The 19,733-nt window shown below is 34.3% G+C and overlaps 1 protein-coding gene across 1 annotated transcript; it reads right to left on the bottom strand.

Moving 5' to 3' along the window:
- Positions 1 to 13,694: 13,694 nt before the first annotated feature.
- Positions 13,695 to 14,432, bottom strand: LOC149189458 (uncharacterized). Its single transcript, XM_089410244.1, has one exon. The coding sequence runs from the start codon at positions 14,430 to 14,432 to the stop codon at positions 13,695 to 13,697; it is 738 nt and encodes a 245-aa protein (XP_089266370.1).
- Between the last annotated feature and the right edge of the window lie 5,301 nt (positions 14,433 to 19,733).

Here is a 19,733-nt window from a genome sequence, read left to right as displayed (position 1 = left end):
AAAGAAAGCTGCATGTATTTATGTATTTCTTTGACCGATTGCAGACTCAAAACATAGTATATGTATTGCGTTTTGTCTCTACTCCACATATAATGCTGGTGTTTTCCATCCCCATGATGAAACAACCCTGTGCACTTCCTCTATCTGATTCCTTAATGGTTTCTCTTTGTTCTGGCAACATATTTGATGATATTGGGAACGATCAGCATTCCACCCGCATTCCATCAAAATCGCAAAACACCAGCTCGATAAGTATGGAAAATGGTCTCAAAATATTATTCATTATTCATCCAATTGTTGTTCTCCGACCATCCATCCCGCTACTCTACATTTGTTCTTTCACATTCATGTAATTTTGTCTACCAAACAGTTGCAAGAAGGATAGACAAAGTGCAATAAATGTATTCATAGTGAAAGCGAAGTCATTATGCTCGATGGCTCTGAAGTTCGCTCTGCATCATTTCCCGAAAATTCATGCATTCGTTTCACTCATTGCTAATATCACACCCAGTAAGAACATTTATATAACTTAAAAAATGTGATGTTGAGATTTTCTGTTTTAGTCAAATAGGGAAAAATCTCTGAAGGATGACAACAATAGGGATTCAGTTCCTAGATTAGCTCCAGGTTGTTGGGAGAGAGTTAATGCCTCCTATATTTGATGTGAGGGAGTTATGAGGCTGTTAGATTCTCTATGCTATATAACAGGCAGTCATTCGGATGATTTGCTAAGAGAGTGTGAGGATTTCTTGATGTAATCTCCAATTTGAATTAATAAACTCCTGATGCCTATGTTTGGTGGACGTAGCCCAGATTGGTTGGGTGAACCACGTTAATTCTTGTGTTTATGTGCTTGATAATTGCTGTGTGTATTTATGTTTGCTGTGCACCTGATCCAACAATTGGTATCAGAGCATGTTGGAGGTGCCTGGAAGAGCTGGAGCGCTGAGGTGCTGCGTGCGTATGCTGGCGGATTGTGCTGGTCAACCTGCCTGCGTGTGAATGGGTTAGTACTGGCGGACTGTATACAATTGCTGGTGCGGATTAAATTGCTTGCTGGTGTTTTATAAACTGCTGGAGCTCATCAAAAACGGCGTGGGGGTCGACGGTGTTGAGACAATGTTGGACCTGCGTGGAGAACGCTGAGTGTTGGTGCGGCCTGGAGGGTGATGTCCGCTGGTAGAGGTAAACAACATTAATACATATTTCTGCTGTGAATTGTTTGTTTTTTTTTAAATACAAAAGTTTCAAAAGCTTAGAACAGTGGGGGTATGGATTGATATCAGCGTGGATTTCATTAAACAAAACCTGCATATTATAAACCAGCATGAATATATATAATGGAAACATACACGGTATAAAAGAAACGGCGTAGTTTGCCATATATGCGTTATGGTTATATATATGTTTAAAAAGTTAACGCATGTGATATATATACCATGTTAAGGTCATGGCAAGTGTAAATGGTGGATTTTTTACATATATATGTTTAAAATGAAAAAAGGTTGAAACGCATGTGTAAATGGTGGATTTTTTACATATATATGTTTAAAATGAAAAAAAGGTTGAAACTCATGTGTAAATGGTGGAATTTAAAGTGGGTTAACGTATGTTAAGTGGTGGAGTAATATGAATGGTGGGGTGTTAAAAATATATTGGGGTATATATTTTGGGAACCAGAGTTTTCAATACAGTACTCCCACGACATTTCCAGGATACTTGAAACAAAAGTTAATAAAACAAATATTTTTTTGTTTTTTGGCGGAGGTCCACTGTAATAAGGCAGTTTTTTGTTGTGTCAAAACAAAGGCATAGGCAATTTTGTTTTTTTTTTTTTTTAAATCGTTGGTTGGATATTGGAGATTATTGTGTTTTTTTGTTGATACAAATGGCGAAAACTCAAAGTGCCCGGTTTGAAATTGAGAAATTCAATGGCAAGAATAATTTTGAGATCTGGAAGGTGAAGATGCACGATCTGCTGGTTCAACAAGGTGTGGCGAAAGCACTGTTGGGGAAAAACAAAAGGCCTTCTTCCATGACGGAGGATGAATGGGATGAGATGGACGATAGAGCTCTGAGCACAATCCGGTTATGTCTGGCGGACGATGTTCTGTTTAACATTGTGTCAGAGAAAACCGCCGTAGGCTTATGGTCGAAGCTTGAGAAGCTCTATATGACGAAATCTTTGACAAATCGGATTCTCCTGAAACGGCAGCTTTACAGTTTGCGGATGAAAGAAGGTACCTCAATTGCTGATCACCTGAATGTTTTTAATACCTTGTTGGTGCAATTAAACAGTCTAGATGTGAAAATTGATTCAGAGAATAAGGCAATAACTCTATTATGTTATTTGCCTGAATCCTGGGATCACTTTGTCACTTCCATAAGTTTTAGTACATCAGAAATTCTTGAGTTTGACGATGTTGTTGGAGCCTTGTTGGCTGAAGAGACGAGGAAGAGGTCAAATGCAGACACCTCGACATCAGAGGTAATGATGGCCAGAGGTCGCTCACGAGAGAGACACTCCGGGGGAAAGCATAGCGACTCTCGTTCAAAATCCAAAGGAAAGAAGCCCAAGGTGAAGTGCTGGCATTGTGGCAAGGCTGGACATCTGAAAAAGGATTGCTGGAAGCGAAAGCAGGCTGCTAAAGAAGGCTCTTCGACAGAAAAGAAGGAAGCCAACACCACGGATACAGGTTCAGTATCTGGTTGAGGTATGAGTGATGAAGTATTGTCAGTTAATGTTTCAAAACATGATCAACATTGGTTGTTAGATTCCGGGGCATCTAACCACATGTGTATACATAGAGATTGGTTTAAAACATATAGGTCAATTGATGATGGTGTTGTGTACATGGGTAATGATGTAACATGTAATATTGTTGGGATTGGAAGCATACAACTACAAATGTTTGATGGCACAACCAAAATATTAACTGATGTGAGGCATGTACCAGATTTAAGAAAAAATTTGATTTCATTAGGAGCACTTGATTCAAATGGATATAAAACTGTAATTCAAGGTGGAGTTATGAAAATTTACAAAGGCATCTTACTAGTGATGAAAGCTAAGAAAGTAGGAAATCTATTTCAGTTAGAAGGTAGAACTGGGTCAGATCATGTGTCTGTGTCTGAACATGACAGTAGTTCCATTCACTTATGGCATCAAAGATTGCGGCATATGAGTGAAAGAGGATTGAAAATTTTGGCTGACCGAAAGTTACTTCCTAATCTAAGATCTGGAAAATTGGATTTCTGTAAACATTGTCTGTTTGGTAAACAAAGTAAACAAAAGTTTAAAACAGGCAAACATACTAGTAAAGGCATACTTGATTATATCCATTCAGATGTGTGGGGTCCAGCTCCTACAGCTTCATATGGTGGTTCGTCTTATTTTGTATCATTCATTGATGATTTTTCTCGGAAAGTTTGGGTCTTCATGTTGAAAAAGAAGTCTGATGTTTTTACAGTTTTCAAGCAGTTTAGAGCATTGGTAGAAAACAACACTGGTAGAACAATAAAATGTTTAAGAACTGACAATGGTGGTGAGTTTTCCTCCAAGGAGTTTGACAGCTATTGCAAGGATGCAGAGATCGAGAGACATAAGACCACGGTTTATACTCCTCAGCAGAATGGAGTTGCTGAACGCATGAACAAGACTCTTCTAGAAAGAGCAAGGTGTATGCTGAGTAACGCCGGGTTGCCAAAGGAGTTGTGGACGGAAGCAGTGGCAACTGCTTGTTATGTGATAAACCGATCTCCATCAACGGCAATAGACTGCAAGGTTCTGCAAGAGGTATGGACAGGACACCCTTGTGACTATTCTAAACTCAGAGTGTTTGGTTGTGATGCATATGCTCTAGTGCCTAAACATCAGCGAACTAAATTAGATCCAAATTCTAAAAGGTATATCTTTGTTGGGTATGGTGATGGAACAAAGGGATTTAGATTGTGGGATCCTACTACCCGCAAAATCATCATCAACAGAGATGTAAGGTTTAATGAATCCTCTCTTGTACAGTTAGATGTAGATAGAAGATTGAAACAGGATGATGTATCTGATTTCCAGCATATTCAGTTTGACAGCATTTCTAATGATAGTCATAACGACCATAGTTCAGATTCTAGTCATGAACAGGTTTCAGAATCAGATTATGAACAGGGTTCAGATGGAGGACATGAACAGGTCTCAGATGGCGATCATGAAGAAGTTCCTACAGTTGATAGACAGCCAGTTGTAGAAGCACCAAAAACATTCTTAAGGAGATCTACAAGGATCAAACGTCGTCCGAGAAGGTATGATGATCATGTTACTTCAGTTGCTTTGATCGCTAATGATGATGAACCTTTATGTTATCAGGAAGCTATAGAAGGTTCAAATAGTGACAAATGGAAAGCAGCCATGAAGGAAGAAATGATGGCCTTAGGTAAGAATGGCACGTGGGATCTGGTTGAACTTCCCAAAGGTAGGAAAACTGTGGGATGAAAGTGGGTGTTCAAGCTGAAACGGGGTGTGAATGATACAGAAGACAGGTACAAAGCTCGATTGGTTGCAAAAGGGTTTTCTCAGAAAGCTGGCATAGACTTTCATGAGATATTTTCACCAGTGGTTAAAATTGTTTCAATTAGAGTTGTGTTAGCATTAGTGGCTTTGTTTGATTTGGAGTTGCAACAGTTAGATGTTAAGACTGCATTTCTACATGGTGATTTAGATGAGGAAATATATATGGAACAACCGGAAGGGTTTGTTCAGCATCGCAATGCGAAATTTGTCTGCAGGCTCAAGAAGTCATTATATGGCCTGAAGCAGTCGCCTCGGCAGTGGTATAAGAAGTTTGATTCTTTCATGTTGAGTCAGAAATATGTAAGAAGTGAATATGATCATTGTGTTTATTTTAAGCAGTTAAATAATGGCATGTTCATTATCTTAGTGTTATATGTTGATGATATGCTTTTAGCAAGCAAAAGCATTGAAGAAATCAACAGATTGAAGACTCAGATGGCAAGGACGTTTGATATGAAAGATCTAGGAGCAGCAAGACAGATTTTGGGCATGGAGATTTTCAGAGACAGGAGCAATGGTAAGCTGTGGCTATCACAACAAAAGTATATTGAGAAAATACTTTTGAGGTTTGGTATGGATAATGTGAAGCCTGTGTCGATCCCTTTAGCTTCCCATTTTAAGCTTTCTTCGAGTTTATGTCCTAATACAGATGAAGAAAATGATTATATGTCTCGAATTCCTTATGCCAATGTAGTAGGATGTTTGATGTATGCGATGGTGTGTACGCGACCAGATATTTCTCATGCAGTTGGGGTTGTCAGCAGGTACATGGAAAATCCGGGTAAAGAACACTGGTCAGCAGTAAAATGGGTGCTTTGGTACTTGAGAGGCACAAGTTGTTATTGTATTTCTTACAATAAGAGTAGTGAATTTGTTTGTGGATATGTTGATTCCAATTTTGCAGGTGATTTGGATAAGAGAAGATCAACTTCAGGGTACGTCTTTACTCTTGCAGGTGGAGCTATAAGCTGGATGTCAAAGCTACAGAACATTGTTGCTTTGTCTACTACTGAAGCAGAATACATTGCTGCTTCTCATGCTTGCAAAGAGGCGGTTTGGTTGAAAGGTTTGCTTGGTGAGTTTGGTAGGTTACAGAATAACATCAGGTTACTTTGTGACAGTCAAAGTGCAATACATTATCCTCCCCTCGAACAAAGGACCATTGAGCCTCCCCTCAAACGATTATCCATCCGTCCACTCTCTACCAACCAGGATTCTCCGCTCCAATGCGTTGGAAGCACGCGCCTTACATGGAGCACCACCTGCCTCGAGAGCTTGCTCTATCCGAGGTCAACTCCTCTTCACCGTGTTTGAGCCATGCCCCGAAGTTAGCCAAGTGGATGAATCCTCGGAATGTCGAACGAAGGTGGTGAGCCCCGGTAATATCACGATGGGATCCGTGGATGAGCTCGGTTAGACAGGCGATGTGCTCCGGATTCTTCATGGACGTGTCCTGGCCCCAACACGGTGAAGAGGAGTTGACCTGGGATAGAGCAAGCTCTCGAGGTAGGTGGTGCTCCATGTAAGGCGTGTGCTTCCAACGCATTGGAGCGGAGAATCCTGGTTGGTAGAGAGTGGACGGATGGATAATCGTTTGAGGGTAGGCTCGATGGTCCTTTGTTCGAGGGGAGGATTCAGTACTAACCCATTCACACGCAGGCAGGTTCACTTCAAACAATGGTATGATATTGTAAGGACTCTGGACACCACATATCTCCACAATGGTATGATATTGTCCACTTTGGGCCTAAGCCCTCATGGATTTGCTTTTGGACTTACCCCAAAAGGCCTCGTACCAATGGAGATATTTGTCCATCCTTATATATCCATGATCCTCCCCACCTCTAGTCAATGTGGGACTTTTGGTCGTATACCCAACATGTGATTGCAGATGGATATGCTAACAACAAAACTCTCCGCAACAAACAATGCGGCGAAGGTCACCCATTTAGAATTACAATAGGATAACAATGGCACAATCATTTGTCGTGATGATGAGGAACAAATTAGTAGTGTAGGTAGACTAAGAATGGATGCCGCAGATGAACTTTTCTGTTTCATGCTGAAAACTCAAGGGATCCACATTTCCATTTAACACCTTCACAATTTCCAGAATTACTCAATGGCAGCTCTGCGCTGGACGAAGGCTCCCTTCACTGTCCGCAAATGTGATATGCTTCGTTGTTCTACAGAGTCCTCACGCATACATTCACGTTCCCAAATCACTTACATTTCGACGCCTTTCCTACAAGCAACTCTCTAATTCACACAGAAAAATAAAGTATGTACTTACACACTTACCCAACTCTGTACTTTCACTTGCTTACCCTAATCTAATGACGTATAAAGGATTGATTTGCTATCCGTGTCTACATCTTTTTGGGCCCTCTCTTGAGGGACTCAGGTTCACATGGGCTCTTATATAATAAGGAACCCAAAAAAAAATAAAAATTGATTTACAAACATTGTACACATATTACTCCAATCAAATTTTACTATTTTACTCAAAACCTAATTACATGTTACATATATAGTGTTTATGGGGTTCAACAGTTTTCATACTAAAACATTGTTTTATTGAGAAAATCTCTCAACAGAATTTAGCAATCAACAAAATAATCTTACCTATATATTATTGTAAGCATTATTCCAAGTTCATAAGTTACCTAAAAAAAATTGAGTAAATGGAGGTAGGTAGATGGCCTAAAATTATCTTCAATGAGCACATGAGTGAAAGAAAAAAGTTATGGAAAAGGCAAAACAACAAATGGATGCAAAAATGGAATATTTACCTTAATGCATGTCCCACAAATAGCAAGGAGCTAAAGAATTTTGTTATGGAAAAGTCTCCTAAGCCTATATGGGGCAAAGAGTTAGGTAGAAAGAAGAAGTACTATCTTCCGGAATTCAACCCCACTTGGGATCTCTAGCGAAAAGAGTATATTGTAAGCATATATGGGGAAAAGAGTTAAGTAGAAAGAAGAAGTACTATGTTCAGAATTCAACCCCACTTGGGATCTCCAGCGAAAAGAATATATTGGAGCTAGCATTCTGTGGAGAGAAAATATTCTTATTGCTCAATTAAGAACTAACTGGCATCAACTTCGGTGTGAAACTAGGCGGTAGAAAACACCTAAAGAAACCTGTGAGGAACGGGTGTGTACTTTTTGCACTTTTGGGGTAATGGAATCAGAAAAACATTTCGTTTTGGAATGTGATATTTTTAGAGACATTAAAGGCAATTACGACAATATATTAACATCGGTTCTTTGGTATTTTATTTTCAGTAAAAACACTGTTAGAAGGTTGGATCAACTCATCATCAATTTGAATAAGAAAAAAATTAAATTACAAAAGACAAAAACAAGAAAGTTAATGGCTCTATAAACTATTTTTAATTTCATTAACATTAAAATATCCTTCATTCATTCTAACTACATAAAATATTTTAAATCAAATAATATTTTTTTTAAATAAAATTAAGTAATATAATATTTTATTTTTAAAATTTAAACTATATTTTTAATATTTTTAAAACTTACGATTTTTCGGATTATATAATAGAAACTTATAATTCCCATAAATCTTTGGACGAAATTGACTAAAAATATTTAAAACAAAGCACATATTAGCTTTGTTAAGATATCTTCTAGCGGGATGTTATCCTATCTCTAATCGAGACACCTTTTCAAAGAAACGTGTAAACTTTATAACGAAAACAGGGTTAAAATAGACAAATACACCGAAGAAACATGAAATTTAATCGCGAGTCGAAGGGTGGTTGCGGAGCTAAGGAGATAATAGTTATATAGTCAAACATGTGTTTTACAAAATCAAACATATCACAATATTAATTTCAAAAACTGCAGAAAAACTATAAACAATCCCCACACACAACTTACAAAAGAGTGTAGATATTATTTATGCTCATTATTTCTACAAATCTAAATAAATAATTGGTTACATAATCAAACATATATTTGATGGAATTAAGGAAGATAATTAGTTATATAGTCAAACAAAATCAAACATATCACAATATTAATTTTATTGTTTATTTTAAGAATTTATAATTTTTGTTAGGGTTTAATTAAAAGAGAGATCATTTAGAGGAGAGACGTATTGGGAGCACTGTAGAGCTCCAAAATATTTTGGATCTATTGAAAGATTAAAAGTTGAAAAGTATGGTGATTCACTCACAACCCCGGATAGAAAAATTCTTAAATTTTACTGTTAAAATATTTTTCAATTTCTGTTAAATTTATTCACAATTTAGGGAAAACAAATGTTTCATGTCGATGCATTGAAAAATTTGGCGCTATGAAAATGTTGGTGCACTTTTTTAATAAAGCTTGACTATCATATCTGCAGAGAAATTGAATAAGAAAACGCTTAGCCGCAATTGATTTTTTGAAATCTAATTTCATAGTCTTTTAAATAGTAAAAAAATATTCACCATTTCATTATTTTACCCAAAATTTCAAGGGAGTGATTTGCAAGAAAGACATATTAGAAGCAGCAGAATACTTTGGAGAAGAGGAATTATTCAGAAGATCAAAAGTTGAAAGTTATGGTGATTCCTTAAAAAAATTACATAGTAAATTTTAAAATTTTATTATTTATTTACTAATAAAATAATTTACAATTTTTATTAGGGTTTAATTAAAAGAGAGACCATTGGGAAGAGAGACATACTGGGAGCACTACTACTATGGAGCAGCAAAATATTTTGGATAGGTTGAAAGATCAAAAGTTAAGGATATGGTGATTCAATGAAAACCCTGAATAGAAAAATTCTTAAATTTTAGTGTTAAAATATTTTACAATTTTTATTAGATTTATTCATAATTAAAAAAAATAAAAAAAATAAATTAGTAAAATTTTTACGATCTTTGTTTCTATTTAAATTTAATTAAAATTAAAAAAACAAAAAAATTCAATACTTACCTTAAATCCTTCATTCTTACTGCAAACCTTAGAGTTTAACTTTCTCTACCACTTCACAATGAGGGTTTTCAAATCTAAGCATTTCAAAATTAATGGGTTTGTGTACTTACTATATATAAGGCTTTTGACATGTAAAGTAGAGAATCACTTATTGAATTAGATCCAAACCATATCTTTTTTTTTTTTAAGTGTTTGACATGTAAAGTAAGGAATTACTTATTGAATTAGATCCAAATCATATTGGCCTTTCCGTTTTTTTTAATGGTTATTCAGTGGTGCACCCTTTGTAATATAATGTAACAGTGCTCCCTGAATAATACAATGCACCAATATATTATAACACCTTTGTTTCTGTCTAGTATGCTCATTATTGCTCTTGGTGCAATATAACACATCGATGTGCTTCTTCCAAATAGCATCATTAAATCATTGTAGTGTGTTTAGCCTTATAATTTAAAATTAATTTTTCATAATTATGCTAAACAATTAAATGCACTGATGCATTGATTCAAATAAAAGCACCCGTTACCAAAGTTTTCTTTGCTGAAAATTATTTGATTTATTTATAAAATATATTTAATGATTTTTATATTGAATGATACAACTTGTATAGTGATAAAAAAAAATGTCTCAAAAAATCTCATGTTTATACTCAATTTTTTTACCGATCTAAATAAATATATAAATAATGAGTTACATAGTCAAACATATATTTTATGGAATTAAGGAAGATAATTAGTTATATAGTCAAATATGTGTTTTACAAAATCAAACACATCGCAATGCTAATTTGAAAAATGGCAGGAAAAAATACCAGATAACCCATAATTGGTTACATAATCAACCGTATATTTTACATGAGTCTAAATAGATAATTGGTTACGTAGTCAAACATATATTTTACATATGCAAACATATCACAGCACTAACTTGAAAAAAGTGCAGACGTAATCTATGACGTCCATGCTGAGCCTATGCTTTAAAAAGGAAAAATCTAAATGTTCTACGTCGTTTACTGAAGTGCCCAGTCCGTTCTTTACAAAGAAACTCTAAACGTTTTACGACTATTTTTTTTTAAGAGAACCATCTTGGTATGTGCTTAGTCAAATTCAATGCTGCTTACATAAGTGCTGAGCTTTGCTGCTTTCAAAAACTTACCTTTTTTAAATTGAAACTTTTATTTTTATGTTATTGTATGTCCAGTTATTTGTTTTGTATTTTTATGTTATTGTATGTCCATTGTCAGTTTTATTTGTCTTTGGGGCATATGCAAACGCTTTTGGATGGTAAATTTGACATGGTTTCGAATGTTGAGCGTACTTTTATTTGGTTTTGCACCGAGTCACAGTTTTGAAAAATATTAAAACAACTTTAAAAATTAATATTATGTAATTTTTTCTATTTTGGAGCAAGTTTTCTAATTAATTTTGAATCTTATTTTTTATTTATTTATTTTTAATTAAATTATAATTTTATAATAAGTATGTTGGTAAGTGTGTTTATTTTGGAATAGGGGTTTTATTTTAATGTAATTGTGGATGGTAGTGATTTAACTTTTTAAAAATATTTTAGAATATTCTCGGTAATAGTCATAAACTAAATGTTGAGATTTATTTCAAAAACATTTATGTCTTTTTTGTCATTTTAATAAATTGATTAGATAAAAAATGTCACATGAAAATGAGCTATGGTAGTTTGGGCATTTGGTATTAGTAAGCCATTATATTGGGCCATAGTATTGTAGCAAAGAATATTTGTAGGTTAAGAATCTCCATGGTAAAGTGCAAATGGATGGTTAACAATCTTATTACATTTTTTTTAAATATATTTATGTTTAACTCATATAATAATAATAATAATAGTTGTGTTATAATTTAGTTAATTTTTACTATTTTCTTGTTCTAGGCTTTATCATGAAGTAAATGTTTTGATGCCTATAGACATTTACCATGCATTTAAATTATAAAGATAAGATAGTAATAATATATTATGAAAGATGTGATTAATGATTATATAGGAGTTAAGAAAAAAATTAGAGAAAGAATTTGGGATTTTCTCTGAATTTCGAAGACATAAAGAAATCTAAGGACTAAATCTAGTGATGAATGTCACATGGGAAATCATGAAAGTAATATGATATTCATCCTTAAGAACATCTGCCTTAGAGAAATGGATCATGAACGTTTCCTAAAGTCCTATAAACACCAAAAATAGTTGTAAAACATTTTGAATAGATGACCTATATATGGAGATGGAGATCTATTTCTAAGAAAATATTCTCACATTATGTGTACATTCAATGAAAAGGAAAATAAATTATTTATCTTTAAGTAGATTAGGGATATGTCTAGCTATTGAGTAACCACTATCTTTGCATGAAAGATAATATATGAAGAACACAAAAATCTTGGTACAAAAAAAGTGATAACAATGATCTTAGATACATTTAGGACAATCAACCATCAATTTAGAATAGTAAAAAAGTTAAAACTAGGATTCATGAATATAAGAATTAAGTTGTCCCTATTGGGACTCAAGGATCTCCCATGGTCCTTGTTGTTGCTCTTGACTTGTCCTTGTAAACATGTGTAAAGGTGATGTAAGAAAATGAAGATCATATAATTTCTTTGTATCTCTAAACAATCGTTTAAGCATGAAATTCCTTACAGTAAAGACCCCATTTATCCATTGTATCACTAGGAGGGAATCCCAGTAACTTGGATTTGTGAGACCCTTTTCCTCGAGCAAGAGTGAGGAAGGTTGTCATTGTATATTTCCAAATAATATAAGAGTTCTAGGTTTCTTAAAGGCTGATCATATCTTTTCATCAATGGAGAGGGTACCACAATACTTATATTTAATTATTTGAGCCAAAAGGCCTTAACACTAGTACAAAATGGCTAATTAGTTACTAAAACAATGACTAAAATTTGCATATAAATTACTGTTTTTCAATCAGCAACCAGTAGTAGCTAATTTACAATATCTTATAACGTGACCATATTTTAGTCATTTTTAGCTTAGTCATTAATTGATGGTCTCAATTTTATCATCTAGAAGTATATTTAGTCATAAATTTGGTCATTAATTTAGTTATTGATTTAGTCATTAATTGCCACAATTAATGACCAAATATACAACAAAATATATTACTATATGACCATCTGAGAAAACCAATTAATGACCAAAGAAATATGACCAAAATGTTGGTCGTGTTATAAGATACTGTAAATTAGCTACTAATAGTCATATATGTATGCAAATTTTAGACGTCGTTTGAAACCAATTAATGACCAAAGAAATATGACTAATTTTTTTTCATGTTATAAGATAATGAAGATTAGCTACTAATAGTCATATATATGCAAAATTTAGTTGTCATTTGTAATGAGGAAATAATAATTTATAATAGTCAATTATATTTTTTTGGTAGTTTCAGATTCATTATATAAACAACTAATTTAGTAGTTTATATTCATTTCATTTATTATCATTAATAATTATTATAAACGACTAATTTAGTCATATATTCATTTTATTTGTGTTCATCATTAATCAATATAAACTACTAATTTAGTAGTTTTATATTGATTTTATGTATTCATTGTTAATCAACATAGATTAATTAGTATGATTTTGCGACTAAATTGAAAAAACATCATACAATGTCAATTGGTTCATCTAGTATGAAAATTTAAAATTACATATGTTTTTTTTTTCCACATGAAAAATAGCGAACCTTCTATTAAAAATAGATAGTTACAAAGTGTATGCAGAGCATTGCAAGCAGACTTGTTTTTCTCCATGATGGGAGAAAAAAGAAGTCACGACTGATAATCATTACAACCCAAAAGAGTAGATGCGCATCAGTCTCATCAACCAAGAAAATGGATCATAACGCCTCCACCTAAGAATCCACACCTCCCGGAAAACGATTCACGCAGAGAGGATCTGGTAACAAGTAGAGGCTGAGAAAACAAAGGTAAAGAGCAGCGAACAACATCCCCAAAGAAACTCATATAATAGGGACAAAACAGTGAGGGCTCCCAACGTCCCGGGCCTCCTATTTGAAGGAAAAAACTCATGAGCCCTGAAGAAAAGCTTCAGGAAAGAAGTATAAACGAAAAGAGAAAAAGAAAACGAACTATGTACATGAACATTACAGATTCTGTTAAATCAAAACTTAAGCAAAAATGGGTTGTTCGAGCGGACGAATCAACCCATTTTCTTCCTCCAAAACTGTCCTGGACCCTGAATATTGATCAACACCCTCTTTGGAAAGACGATCAGCTTCATAATTTCTTTCCCTGTAGATATGGTAGATAGAAATCTCCGAGAAATGACATTTAAGGCGTGAGACTTCTTTAAGCAGAGGGAGCAGGATGAAATTCCTGCATTGTTGAGTCCCGTTAAACCAATTCACAGCGTTCATTGAATCCCCAAAGATCTGGACTTCTCTCACATTCCTAAGGATAAGCCAACAAAGAAGGGAGTGTAGGGCTTTCAATTTTGCAAAGTTATTGGAGCGCTGTCCAAGACCGATAGAAGCTTTAACAACCTTAACCTCTGATAAATGAATAATCAAACTAGCTCCACAACGACCATTAATATCTGAGGCACCATCAAAATAACCCCATGGCATTGTATATATGATAAATTCTCGGCAAACAGCTCTAGTAGTAGGAGGATCTAGTGGAACAGGGATACTTTCATAAATAGCAGCTCCTTCTGCGGCAAGACGACCAATCGGGAAAACAGAATCCTTAAAAATAACTTGATTCCTAGCAAGCCAAGTCCCCCAGGTAATGAGAAGTGGAATGGATCTCTCTCTGTCATTTGTGGCTTCATTCCACCACCTCTGCCAAGCTTCCAAGAGCCCCTGCCCTTCCCATCTGAAAGGAATTTTTAGCAGCCTTAACATTTCGGCCCAAAGGCTAGTATTAAAAGGACAAAAAAGGAACAAGTGCTGAGCTGATTCAACACTATCTTTACAGAGGGGGCACCATACAACACCAATCCTACCTCTTTTTTGAAGAAAATCCCAAGTAGGGACTTTCTGGAGCAGAACACACCAGAAGAACAGTCTCCATTTGGCTGGCCCTTTTAACTTACAAAGCGGTTTAAACCACCAATCTGGATTCCCCCACCCTTTTTGGGACATCATCCATTTATAACCTATCTTTAGGGAATAGAGCCCATTCTGGGCAAAGACACATCTGAGTTCATCCGGAGAGTCAGAGAGCCTGACTGAGGAGAGTTAAAATACTAAACAATATCATGTGCAACTATAAATAATTTCAACCATAGAAATTATATTATATGAAATGTCAAGTATTATAATATGAGTTTCTAACTTAACATTGATTGGACTACAATTTACACATGAAATGTTGTTTCATCACTATAAAACATTATCATTGTGTGGTCAAGTCATTGTAGGTGAATTCACCAACTATGAAGACTTGAACATCAGTCTCTATGTGTGTGTCTTATGTGGGATATTGGCTTTAAGGATACCACTAGACTGGTTATCTTCTCTCTCTTTCTGCATTTTCCACTCCAGTTTTAGTGTTCTCCTCTTTTTTCAAATCCTGTTGCTTACCATCAATACTGAGTTCCTTTTCTGGAAACAAAAGAACCTAGAATGCAAAGTGTAAGACATGAAAGACGATGAACACTACAATATAAATGAAAGTAGACTATAAAGGATTTATATTACATATACCTCAACATCAAAAATTTTAAAGCCATTCTTCCCCATAAAAGCAAGAAACTCGAACAAGTTTTCTTCAGTTGAGCGATAGTGGCCACTATGTGGCTAGATGACCTGTATAAATAAATTAAAGTCACCATAGAAAAGAACACCTTAGTAACTTAGTATTCAACCTTCAGGGAAAGCTTAGGCACAATCATGCCAACTAAGTTACATGTTAAAAATCTCAAGCTATAAATAACTTGTTAAAACAAATAATCTAAGGTGTGATGTCTAATCTTTGTCATTTTATTCGCAACAAAAATTTGTTGTCTGATGCATGAACTTGGTCAAGTATATACACAACATGTTTTCAAATAACAACATGAAAGTAAACTTTTTCTAATAATCATTAAAATCTTTCAATACAAAACAGTTAAAAGGATTTCAATCAATATCGTGTAATATTAATTTCATCTTTAAGCTTTGGTTGTTGTTTAAATAGACATAATACCAAGAACATTCAATTTCATAGTTAAAATGTAAAGCAAAATCGAAATAAACATTGAAAATACAATCAAACAATAAAGAGAGGATATCATGGAATGGACATTGCAATTATAAAAAAAATGTTTACCTGTCCATCGATATCTTATCACGCATTCCTAAAACATTTGGTTGCCCAAATATCCATGAGGTGAAAGAATCACAACATTAAGAACCATAGGAATACTTACTAGAAACATTTCCAAAGTCAATGGTTGATGTGCCTGAAGGATCTACAACAACAAGTGAACCATATCCAAGACATGATCTCTATATTGTCTCCCCATCCTTTTTCCAATCACATTTCATGTAGCCTACCCACAATAGAGTTAAGTAACAATCATATGAAGGAATTGACATTTCTTTTTGTCTTTTATATGTATAAAATTTGAATATAATTTGTTTTGGTAACATATTAATTCGTATTTAAAGCCTTCCTCTCATGAGAATGTAGCAATCAAGTAGAACATATGAAAAATTGACCTCAATGAGGTCCTCTAACAATTTCTACAATATCAATATTTGTCTTGTTGTGATATCTTGGATAGAAAAAAGAACATATCTGCAAACGAAAAAGCCATATATTACTTATGTTCAAACTATGTATATGGTGTATTCTTAGGTAAATTTTTAAGATTCCCCTCTACCTTTACCAAAGTGGATTGTAGCTTGGTTAAACTCTATATCCTTTCATTCAACATCAATTTCTGCAAGATAAATGTCACACATTATTCTTTCCCATTTCTCAACATGCTAGATATGATAAATTGAAAGTCACATAAAAGCAAGAGAAAACCATTTTCTAACCAAAACAAATAAACAAACAATGCCTCTAATAAAACTTCACACATCAGAAATTACTCTGCTATGTGCTCAGACTAAAGGTGTTATTCTTTGAATCATCTTTAGGTCATATTTAATGGGATATTCGTATTTTTACCATGATTTCAATTTGGTGCTAAAAGAAATATATAAATCCAGGTTATTATCAGTAAACTTCAAGTATAATTCAAAAAAATAATATCATTATAAGGTATGGAGAGAGAAACATCTTCATAACTAGGATTCTCTATTTTAGTTTGGTTTGAGTTGAGTTGGTATTTGAATATACAATTTTCTCTAAAGAAGTGAAATAGAAAGATGAGAATCGAAATAACCCTGTGAATTTTTAATTAATTCATATTATATATCTCTAAAATAGCTAGGTCATCCTTCTCTACTATTTGATAGAGATTTATTGGCATAGAATAATAATGAATTAACTATCAAACACAATGATGAAATATATTAACCAAGGAAATAAAAATGACATGGCTTTGGTATTTGTGTGCTCGAAGGAAATCCAACAATGGTTGTGTTCTTTCTTTATCATGAAATAGTATTGAAGACAAATGTTTGTTTAGAAATTGAACTCCATTACCAATAGGAGATGGTTGTGTTGGGTAAGGAAAGGATGAATTGAAGGGATCAAGGTCTAGCTCCAATACATAGTTATCCTTGTCACTACAAAATACAAAGTTGTCATCGTTTTCTTATCCAGGTAAAAAGAAAAGTGAGTTTGTATTTGTGCATTTGCGATAGTATATGAAAAAGAGAGCACTAGTGGAAATCAAAGTGTGTTGTCCCATCATTCAACCTAACAAAAAACTTATATATTCAGTTGTTGACTACAATGGAAATCAAATGTAAAACCCACTCAACTTGATCTTTACATGACATAGTCGTAACAAACTAGTACAATAGAAGCATGCTAACTCATAAACAAGAGATGATAAAAAAGAATAACGGAACATTATTTCCTGCCACATAATTGGCATGAATAAAATTTCCATTGAATTCTTCCAAAAAATGAGAAGAAATTATGGCAAAAGAACATATAATTAGTGTTTTGTACCCTCTTTAACACATGCAGCCTAGGAAAGTAGAGGAGGCCAAATGTAGCAGGATTCCAATTGTGTGGGATATAAAAATAGAAATCTGGAAAAACATGCCTGCAAATTCACGAAATCTCACTCTAAATAATAGAACATGTTGAGGATAGTAATGATGAAAATAGATCATTTATTAAGATCAAGCCCCTTATTCGTCATGAATTAGCAAGGCGACTGGTAATTTCTACTTGTAAAAAAAAATATCATAATTAGTGTAATGACTATGTGGATCTTTTTGTGAATTTTTTTAAATTTATATTATGGCATCCTTGCAGGAGAGAGTGATGAAAGTTCTCCAGGTTTGGTCAGACTAGTTTCTCCTTTCATATGCTTATGTGAATGGACAATCATCTACCTTTCTTCGGTTTGGAAATTTAGGTGTCCCTCCCTTTCATTCAATATGTGGAGATGCCCCACCATTGAAGGACCTTGATAGTTCTGAATCCAATCTTACGGACATAACAGATGGATCTGGTCCAAATCAAAATGTTGCTATGGTGATTGGAGAGGGAGCAACAGCTCGAGAATTGTTTAGTATTCCTCTTGTGGAGCTTGAAACATAGTGTAGGAAAAATGGTTTATCTATTTGTGCTCGTAGGGAGGTAATTTTTTTACGATTTCTTAGCTTAGAAGAAGAAGAGAAGCATAAGAACCAAGATCAAGATGAGGATTTTAGGTATGGGTATAGCTTTGCAATCGGAGGGAAGAATGAAAGAGAAACCGATCCTTATATACAATTGGGAGGGGGAAGGTGGAGCATAGGTGAAGAAAGAAAATCCACACCTTATGACGATAAGGACTATATATCATTATCATCATCTAGGAAGAATTTTCAGGAAGAATCATGTTTACGGTCATGGGTTGAGGAATGTGAATCAGCGGATGCCTCTTGCAGTGGAACTTTACCAAGAATTATTGGGATGGTGATGGTAGTGTCACGTTATGTGCCCCCAAAAGTTCAAAAGATTCTAGGAAATGTCAAGGAAAATTTATTTCTCTACTCCTTAACTCATATTTCACCCCATCCACGTTTTGATAGACTAATTGTCAAGATCATAGAATGATATTTTCTTTAATGAAGGAGTCCAAGGGCTAACAATTTAAGGATATGATCAATTTAAAAAAAAAAAGGGCAGTCTTGTCTGACTTGCAAGGACTTGGGTATCAAACATACTGCCGAGACAATGTTATTCACATGTAAAATTTTATACTATGACTTGGGGTTGAGTTTGAATGAGAGGATTTTGCTTAATACTGTTTAGCCATAGAAAAGAACCAAATTCAGAGTCCATTTGAATTATGATTCATGAAGCACAGTAACAGAGTTGGTGATCTTAATAGGGACCATCCTTGTCGTGATGTGTTACATTCGAATGGAATGAATGCATGAATTTTGAAACGCTGAGATATGATATAAATCATGGGAAAATTTGACCAAATAAATAACCTAAACCTGACAGTTGAGATAAGATATAAATCTTGGAAAATTTTAACCAAATACATAACCGAAACCTTAAAACTAGTAGTGTGAAATCCATTGTTTGAAGTGTGGCTACTAAAGACAAATTTATTAAATACTTTTATAAAAAAACATATAAATAATTTATAAAAGCATGGAATTTTGTTGTCAATCAAATGTAAAACTGGATGACAATTCAAGAGATAACCCGCAATAACAATCCAAAATCGATAAGGCATATCGGAAAAATATTCAAAACTCATTGGGAACATCCTAATCCTACAGGTTGCTCATATAAAGCAACCGAAAATGTTACCTTGCTTGGGAAACATGTAATGCTAACGATATAAATGACAAAAGGATAAATAATTAAAACTGACTATTAGAACCAACACAAACAACGAATGATAAACAAAATGAAAATGGGGCAAAATGTTGCATACCCACTCCATGACACTGCCATCTACTTCCATACTCAATATTTCCCAAGACTAAGCAGGTCATTCCACTAGTGTCCACATCCTCGTATGCACAGTCGAATTCATCCTTGTATCCACATACAGCCTGCATTGGTCATACCCGTTCGTAAAGAAA

The sequence above is a fragment of the Pinus tabuliformis genome, chromosome 3_1, assembly GCF_031772625.1.
Source record: "Pinus tabuliformis cultivar Carrire ecotype Pingquan chromosome 3_1, CPIR1, whole genome shotgun sequence".
Lineage (NCBI taxonomy): Eukaryota > Viridiplantae > Streptophyta > Pinopsida > Pinales > Pinaceae > Pinus > Pinus tabuliformis.
This window is presented reverse-complemented; position numbering and strand designations above follow the sequence as displayed.